We start from the raw sequence: 9,065 nt of genomic DNA on the forward strand, positions 1-9,065 counted from the left end.
AAAGAGTGTTTGTATGAGGATTGGTGCTTGTGTGTGTGACTTTCAATAACATTTTAGCGAAACGCAGCGATGTAATTATGAGAGGCGGGCATCTGAGATTCAAACTGAAATAAACTGAAAAATGGATGCCTTGAGCGTGTTAATTGCGATAGCCTTGATACATTGTTCATTATTCTTTTTTGATACGCTTTTTAAGGTAAATCGTACAATTATCTATGACGTTTTTATTTTTGCTTCATGCTGGATGCAAAAGGTCCTTTAGAACGAAATAACGTTTATAATACATCAGCTAAGTTTCTCTGAACTCAAGAAATTATTAGTTATCATTAATATCTATGTTTTCTGTCATAAAAGTCTTGTGATCATTAATCTCAATTTCATAATATAGATTATAAGTTTATCACGTTAAGGATAACTTGTGATGTTTTTCAGTCCTGTTCACATTTTCCATATCTCTACTTCCTGGAAAATACTGGTCTGGAGATACAGATATTGAGAGTGAAATGGTTTACAACTGCTTTCAATCGCAAAATAATAAAATTGGGATTGGATTGCTCCAGATTTTGGATCGCTTGGTTCAATGCCGGTGTAATTATAAGCATTATACTCTTGCCGATAGCTGTTATTATTATTTTGAAGATGACATTTAACATGTGGCTAGCTGGATCCTCGAGCGATACCGGCTCAGGAGTTATATTAGAACCCATGGTAGGATTATAAAAATAAAGATATTTAAGAAGACCAGATATTTTTAAATAATCTTTATTATATAAGAGATTTTATAGATGTAAAAGAATTGATATTTAACTAAGATCTAGTGAAATAAAGAACTAGTTTATATGCTTTAAATACACATTGTACTATAATAATACATTGGAATACGATATTAATACAATTACTCAATTCTAATATAAGTTTTAAAAACCTTTCGTTAATTTCTCTACTTTTTGTGCAATTTAATTTCATAATTTTATGTTTTAGTTACCAGGCGTGGATATTCCTTTCAATGAAATTGGCTATTATGTAACGACATTAGCAATATGTAGTATATTTCATGAACTAGGGCATGCTCTTGCTGCAGCGAGAGAGGATGTACAGTTGTTTGGTTTAGGAATTGTGATTGTTTTCACCATTCCAATAGCTTACGTGCATATAAGCAATGAACAATTAGTCGCATTGCCATTAAGAAATCAGCTACGTATTGCGTGCGCAGGAATTTGGCATAATATTATTCTTGCTACGATAGCTGCAGCAATTCTTGTTTTTTCTACATGGCTGTGGGCACCACTTTATAATATTGGTTCTGGGGTTTATGTAAAAACTATTTTACCTGTAAGTGACGAAAAAATATTTTATTAAAATATATTTCTATCTTATATATTATATTTTTTCGTTGTAGAATTCACCTGTATTAGGACCAACTGGTCTTTTGGAATATGATGTAATAAACAAATTAAATAATTGTCCTATAAAGCACAGCGAGGATTGGTACGATTGTATGCTGCAAGCAGTACAGCATTCTGCTCCTGGCTATTGTGTTAAGCAATCATTTGTTCAGGTAATTTTCTTAAGAGATATTTAGATATGTTCATGATTTCATTGTTTAGCGTCGAGTATTTGTATTATTGTCAGTTTCAATTCTTACAACTTTGTCGCATCTGTTATTTTTTAGGATTATGATGAGTCAGTGCCAGCTAAGCAGAAAACAAATGGTGCTGTGAATTGTTGTACAACTGACAGTGAAATAAACGGCAATCTGTGTTTTGAATATATTGAAGGCCCACAAACTGCTCCTCTTCACTTACCTCCGCATTCTTGCCTTCCAGTAAGGGCAATGCTTAATCAGTCACAAAATTTCTGTCAAGCTAGTCACGAGTGTTTATCTCACGATACTCATTGTATGAAACCTTCTTTAGACAATGTCACAAAGGTAGGTAGAAACAGAAAATATAACTTATCCTCTATATTAAATACTCAAAATAAAATCATTAAAATTTTATCTAAAACAATTTAAAACTGCAGATTATACAAATAAAAAGAAAAACGGGCAAGGATGTATTATTCTTTGGTCATCCAGCAGACATTTACAGGACTGTTGACGTATCGGATTGGGTGCCAAAATATTCTTTCCTGTATCCTGAATTACCCGAGTCCTTTGCGCTACTTTGCAAATATATTACAGTATTTTCAGCAGGGTTAGCAATCATTAATATTGTGCCTTGCTTCTTTCTGGATGGTCAATATATTCTGAATATAATTGTACTTTATTTATTGAACTCCATGCCACATAATAGAAATATCAGAGAAAGCACAGTACTTACAATAACAAGTATAGGTACATTACTTTTTATAACAAACTTAATGTATTTGCTTATTAATAAATTATTGTAAATTAATCATACATTCTCGTCTTCTTCATTCTTCATATGAAATCATTTAATTATAAGATAATCTTACTTAACACCTGTCCATGTATTAATAATAATAATAATGCCCTTTTTGAATTTATGTTAAAATTTACATAGAAATTTCTAACAAAACATCTTTTATATTTTAATATTAATTAAAATATTTTGATATTAAATTCTTGTACATGTAAATAAAAAATAGGTAAGTAAAAGTATTGTTATTATGTAAGTTAAGTATTGATTTCATTCAAAATTACAAAAATTATATTTTTAATATATATTACTATATAGCTGCCGGTAGTTAGATGTTTACTGGGAAAAAGTATATACCTATTTTTTTTACATTATTTTGACTTATTTGCCTTGTTATTTATCACGAAAAAGTTTGTTTTGACAATGTAAAGATTTCCCTTGTATTTATAAGATGCTAAATTTGTTATCGTTTTGCTGCTCCATCTGCATCCAATGCTAAAAAGAATATTTATATTATAAAATTTATTCTGAACAATAATGAAAACTAGTAAACAATATGATGGAAAACTATAAATTATTGCCTGTTTAATAATTAATTTGAGTTAGTGCTCCTACTTGGAGCACTTATAAAGTTAAAGTACAAGCAAAGATATGAAATACATTAGGCTATATTTTGGTTAGCATCAATACTTACTTTTTCCATCACAAGCAACAATTTTTACTTTATCTACTATTGCTACCTCCTGGACCTCACGGAATTCAACATCATTTAGCATAAAAGTCCATACATTATCACAAAATCTATATGTATTTAATTTGCCAGCCTGTAATAAGTTAATTCATTTAAATCAGACTCTTTCTGAATGTAATAATAAAGTCAAACAAAGAAAATTATACAAAATGAAGAAATTTACCTTAAACGTAAGTCTTGACTTAACTCTCGTTGCAAGAGCTTGATTAATAGCTTTGTCAAATTGTAGCAATACTTTTATTGCAAGCTGTGGCGTTATTTGTCCATACTGGAATATATATCATCTTATTATTAGATATAATACAGATGTGATTTCAGTTGCATAAAGAATACATGCATCAGAATCTATTGCAAGAGTTACTTATTACCTTTTCGATCTTATAGCATAAATGAAATTTATTATACGAGGAGCAGACTTTCAAAATGCATCTTGTCCAAAATTTCATTTTGTAAGTTGGAGATGGCATAGTGTTCAGTGTTGAAAGACTCATATTTTAAGCTACTCTATAATGTTCTGAAAGCATTTTTTCATCATCAATTTATGTGCTGAAAAAAGTCTAGACATTCGAAGTACATTATGTCCTTTAATTAGAGACAAACAAAATGCATTTGTTTAACATTTTATATCATACTGATTGGCAAATTATTATTTTCTATAAAACGCATGGTTTCCTTATGGCTTGTTTCTTTCTCATTTTCTGAAAATTATAAATTTTGGACAAAACGCATTTTGAAAGTCTGCTCCTCATATGTAAAATGATAAACTTAGCTAGTGTAAATTATGTTATCGTTCACACTTGAAACAAATTATTTTTTCTTTCTATACCGCCTAAAATGTTAAATCTAACCTATGTTTTACATCATTATGTATTCACCTGTATCAGCTCGTCAAGGCTCTCTTGCAGCGTGTTCCCTAACGTTGTGTTTCTATACAATTGATAAGACATTTTGCCTGAAATTTCTCGTAAAACGTGGAAAGTAATAACTTTGAATCACTAAGCGTGTATCATCAACAAATTGCAACAAACGACAATTTACCTTTACATACACGACATTCGATGCGGCGCTGTCGTATCGTCAATTCGTCAGTAGTGTCGGCGTTGGTCGGCGTGTCCGCGCTAGTGCTGGCTAGTGCGCTGTGCGCTCTGCACTCTGCTCAGCTCTGCTCTCAATAGGCGCGCGTTCAAGTTGTCAAAGCGGCTACCCTGCTGCCTGCTCGCCGAGCGAATGAGCATAATTGGTTGTTTCTTATAGATCCAACCAGTCATATTCAATTGCTTAATAAGCATGCCTAGCCGCTTTTGGCCGCTTTGCCGTCTTGAACTCATCCATTGGCCTTAGGTTTGTCTCGTCGCAATTTCCAATATACTCCAACATGCTCCTACCACTCCTAGCTCCTATTCACTCTATCAAGCACGTTGGAGTGAATAAGAATTATTTCGGATTTATATGCTCACTCTTTTCAGTATTCCAATGTTTCAAGCACTGCACCACGCATTGTCAATTGTCGATAACTTCGGATCGTAGGATCGCAATTGCGCCGCGAAAGAAATGCGGGGTCTACGATAAAAGTCGTAGCGGTCGCGTTGGGTCTTAAATCGTAGAAAATTGACCAATCATAGTCGATTATTCTTCTCAAATTCGACTATGGCTACGGACACATACCTATCGTATAGGCCGCGACTTAAATGCACGGTGTAAACGTAGCTAAAGACATCTATCGTATAGTTCGCAGACTAAGCGCACGGTGTAAACCAGGCTTATGATTGGTTAATTTTCTTACGACTTAAGACTCTACGACCACTACGACTTCTATTGTAGACTCCGCAAAGCTAAACGCGCCGTGACCGTTATAGCGGAGTCAAATTCGAATCGTTCGGTATTTTTCGCGATTATTACAAAATAAATCCCATAGTGAATAAAATTATCGTGAGTGTCTCAACGTTATCGTAACAATGTTCGTCTTAAAACCGTGTATACATAAATTATTATGCAATATTATGATGATTTCGACGTTTGTTAACCTGTATTCGGAATTGATCGAAATCTACATAACTCGCGCTATTATATTTTTTTTCGTCGAAATGCCACAAGAAGTGCAATTGACGCATGATAATTTTCAGATCATGTCAATATTCTTTAATTAGCTGTATAGATTACGCTTCGCTGTTATTTCAATTGTATTTTAAACTTTTCATCGCGTTGCCGTCAACAACTGAAAGTCGCGACACAAATCCTTGCATACGCTTAACGCATAATACATAGTAGGGTGCGTTCCGAATTACGCACGAAGCGCAAGATGCATCATTGTTGTTTCATCAATTACTAAGAAAAGATACAACGATACATTATACGCGCTTCATGCGTAACTCGGAACGCACCCATATAATACATAAAAAAAAAGAACTAATTAAAGTCCTTCATTTTCTTTCTTTCCATAGGTTTGTTCGCGTCGCAAACTCCAACATGCTCCTCCCATAGTTCCTACTCACTCTATCAAGCGCATTGGAGTGAGTAAGAGCTATGGTAGGAGCATATTGGAACATGTTGGAGCATGCGACGCGAACAAACCTCATGAAATAAAGGATTCTGATTGATTGATTTTCTTATGCCTGATGCATTATGCGTTATGCCGGGGAGTCTGTGTTTCAACAGACAATACTTAACAATTTAACATGTGCGGGTGTTTCGAGTGACTAAAGTTTCGAGCGATTAAGGAGAGTATGTACAGCTTGAATTTCACCGCGCAACTTCGTGTCGAGAAGCGTGCGTTTACGACGAATATTGTGAAACGAGCCATTCTTATCGATATTGCTTCGCCATCTCCCCTCTACAGCGTCCCGAATTTCCCCGACAGAGTCGAGGTAATGCCGGGTTGACGCAACGGGAGAGAATCAAATCCGTACGAAGCGGGGAGGAATGGAAGGGATGAAGAGGACCGCGGAGAAAAGGGTGAGTAAGAGCGTAGGGATAAATCTAACGAGGTAACTTGAACGTCGATTGCCCGCAATGTTTATGCTCTTCTGATTCGCGAGCGGCTGCTTTCATGGGCTTTAGACAGATAATCACGGCAGCTATCTCGATTTATGCGCTCCTAGAGAATGAACGTAGAAGGGATTACTTACAGAAATTGTTTTAATTCTTTTGTCGTAAAATTGTTCCCTGCATTTTTATTCGAATATTTAGTCGAGAGAAGTCTAAAAGTACTTTTAAATAATCTTAAAATTGTCAATATTTAAAAAATCTTGTACGTTACTTTAATTTAATGAATTTTGAATATTAACAGAATTATTAGTAATATAAAAAAATTTTAGGTAAAAAAGTTAAAAGATTCAAGCATTTTTTATTTAATATCATTAATAATTTTGATGATATTTTTATGGATTATTTCAAATGAAATATCTCGTAATAAACCGTATATGAATTATCAACTGTGTGATACAAAAATGTTAAAAGTACATATATCGCGTGCATAAAGCATATAAATCTAATCTTAATGGGCTTTCTACAATAAGCCATTAATTATAAATCAGAAGTTAGAAGCTGGAAATTGACGAATCGCAGAGAGAGTCGCCAATTTTTAGCTTCTGACTTCTAATTTATGACTAATGGCTTATTGTAGAAAGCCCATAACATTTTCTGTTAAAAATAATGTATATATGTATGTATATGTGTATGTGTAAAAGTTTAGTAACAGTAAGTAATCTTTATTTTTTTTTATTTTCATTCTTTTGTAATACATTAACCCTCGGACAGCGGACGTCGTGATACTCGCACGACGGACGTAGGGTCAAAAGTGCCCCAAGAATGCAATTGTTTTAAAACGTTTGAAAAACAATTTTTTATTATAATATGTATAAAATATGTAGAAAGAGAAATAAAAACACATATTTATCATAGAAACAAATTATCCATTTATTCATTTTCTTCGCAGTTGAAAAGATTGAAAAGAGTAAACAACTCTAATGTATATCTCGCGAGACCCTGCGTCCGCTGGCGGAAGGTTAATCATAATACAAATGTATTATACTTTATTGGCAAATTATTTTTTTCTTTGATAACACATTTAAATTTTGATATATGTATAAGAAATGTAAGTCCGAATTTTAACTTAATAAATTAATTTAATAAGATGTTATAAATGATATTTGTAATATAATAAATTAATTGATACTACATTAATAATGCAATACTAATTAAAAAAGGGGAGAGAATTATACTCTTTATTATGTTAATAATTGTAAGAGAGAGATACATGATATACTATAATAGATATTGTCGAAAGGTAAAATTAGTGAAAAGTTTTTTAGTACGTAGCATAGGAAAATTTAATTAGAATTAATCGCACGATATTTCGAGCAATTTTTAATTCGTAGCTGCGATGTAATTTTGCGTCAACACGAGTTGTGGCAGGATCGTTTCCTTCTTTTTAAAAGTTCGCACGCGCGCTGGGTGGAACGTAAATGTGAGAAGCCTTATAGCTATTTGTTCGTTTCAAATACTCGAGTAATTGCTGGCGGAAAGTTCGGTTTGCATGCAAAACTTTCCTCGGTAAAAGAGGTACAAAGCTCTCGAGCCGGAAATGAATAAGCAGCTCTCATGAACTTGGTGCACGAAAGTGTATCTGTCTCTTCGCGTACCAGGTGTTTCGCTAGATTTATTAGCATCGATCGAAGCTTTTAAACAATTTGCAAATCAAAGCTAGAATGCGTTATTTCTTCGTAAGGCTCGGTCTGGTTATTGGATTAATGGAGAATACACATAACAGAATAACTCATTTTTGCTATCAGTAGTAAAATTTTTGACGAATTTAAAACTTGGTATCGAAAATATCGGAGGTGTTGTTAATCAATGGTCAGTTACATAAAAATTTTAAAATTAAAATGCTACCTTTTAAGAACGTGCATATAGAATTTTAACAAATTTTAGCACATAGACAATTAACTAATTTAACGTAGATTAATAACAGTAAATTGTTTTTAAAAGAAACCTTGATCAAAACTAAACGGATCGAGATAAAAGCGCTGAGAAATGTGGATTGTGTTCCAAAAGAGTTAGCTATATATGTTATATACAGAAAGAAAAAGAATGGTTTGGTTTTTCATAAAGGAAAGGTTATAGCTTCATGAGTTTCTTCGTGGCGGAAAGAAAGTGAGACAAAGTTCGAAACGACGTCGCTCGTGTAGAATGTGAAGGTGCTGGCGTTATCGTAGAACGAGAATAAGAAGTTAAGAAAGAGCAGGATAAAAAGATTTTCGTAGCGGGAAGGGCGAGTGATGGGAGAACGACTATGGTCCACTGGAAGGTCCCGTTTGTGAAGGAGAAAATGCGAAGGAGGGAGGTTGACTTTTCGGTTGCCGTGCGAGCAAGATAGTCGCATCGATCGGATTCTGTGCGACGTGGGAGCGCAATGAAAGGCATCTTTAAGAGTAGTGTAGCAGAGTCTATAATAGGGGGTGAATGTGAACGCCGGCGAAAGACGGGGGGTCTCACGCGCGGGCGCAGGGTAAAATCCGTCCGCGTGACTATTTATGTAGCTCGCCTTTCAGAAACTTTGCAAGAACAATTTATTACGGATATATACGTGCCATTTTGGAGGGTCAAAACTTTATTATGACACTGAGAACTTTATCTACGACTAGGGAGAACCAGTTTCCTTTATCGATAACGGGATGGTGAGACCGGATGTAGCCTGAAGGAAACCAAAGCGGAAACACTTTCAATAACTTTTACAAATAATATGACAAACGTTTATATTGTCTTTTTATCAAAGCGATATATCGAATATGATATAAAAATATGGAGGTAACGTTAAAACATAAAACGTGATTTATCTTTATTAGATCAGCATTTTTAATGAACGGTTTTTTAATCAATAATTAGTATTGTATGACAAATATTAATATCTTCTACAATTAATGGGAATTCAGTAG

The 9,065-nt window shown here is 33.8% G+C and overlaps 2 protein-coding genes across 2 annotated transcripts; one reads left to right on the plus strand and one right to left on the minus strand.

The window, feature by feature from the left end:
* The first annotated feature begins 6 nt into the window (after window positions 1-6).
* Window positions 7-2,391, plus strand: S2P (membrane-bound transcription factor site-2 protease). Its single transcript, XM_018462213.1, has 6 exons — window positions 7-196; window positions 433-708; window positions 982-1,332; window positions 1,400-1,558; window positions 1,673-1,930; window positions 2,023-2,391. The coding sequence occupies exons 1-6, from the start codon at window positions 122-124 to the stop codon at window positions 2,389-2,391; spliced, it is 1,488 nt and encodes a 495-aa protein (XP_018317715.1). The 5' UTR covers window positions 7-121.
* Window positions 2,392-2,704: 313 nt separating this feature from the next.
* TfIIA-S (general transcription factor IIA subunit 2) lies at window positions 2,705-4,415 on the minus strand. The gene is made up of 4 exons (XM_018462218.1): window positions 4,008-4,415; window positions 3,296-3,400; window positions 3,076-3,205; window positions 2,705-2,876 (listed from the first exon to the last, which is right to left on the minus strand). Exons 1-4 carry the CDS (start codon window positions 4,077-4,079, stop codon window positions 2,845-2,847), a joined length of 339 nt encoding a protein of 112 aa, XP_018317720.1. The 5' UTR covers window positions 4,080-4,415; the 3' UTR covers window positions 2,705-2,844.
* Between the last annotated feature and the right edge of the window lie 4,650 nt (window positions 4,416-9,065).

Source organism: Mycetomoellerius zeteki, unplaced genomic scaffold, assembly GCF_001594055.1.
Source record: "Mycetomoellerius zeteki isolate Tzet28-1 unplaced genomic scaffold, Tzet1.0 scaffold135, whole genome shotgun sequence".
Lineage (NCBI taxonomy): Eukaryota > Metazoa > Arthropoda > Insecta > Hymenoptera > Formicidae > Mycetomoellerius > Mycetomoellerius zeteki.

Excerpts from the sequence above, each read along its gene's own strand:
- S2P (XM_018462213.1), top strand. The coding sequence starts at position 122 with ATGGATGCCTTGAGCGTGTTAATTGCGATAGCCTTGATACATTGTTCA. Across the intron at positions 1,559-1,672 it reads TTAAGCAATCATTTGTTCAG|GATTATGATGAGTCAGTGCC; the intron begins GTAATTTTCTTA and ends GTTATTTTTTAG. Across the intron at positions 1,931-2,022 it reads CTTTAGACAATGTCACAAAG|ATTATACAAATAAAAAGAAA; the intron begins GTAGGTAGAAAC and ends TTAAAACTGCAG.
- TfIIA-S (XM_018462218.1), bottom strand. The coding sequence starts at position 4,079 with ATGTCTTATCAATTGTATAGAAACACAACGTTAGGGAACACGCTGCAA. Across the intron at positions 3,401-4,007 it reads GCCTTGACGAGCTGATACAG|TATGGACAAATAACGCCACA; the intron begins GTGAATACATAA and ends TATATATTCCAG. Across the intron at positions 2,877-3,075 it reads TGTTGCTTGTGATGGAAAAA|CATTGGATGCAGATGGAGCA; the intron begins GTAAGTATTGAT and ends TATTCTTTTTAG.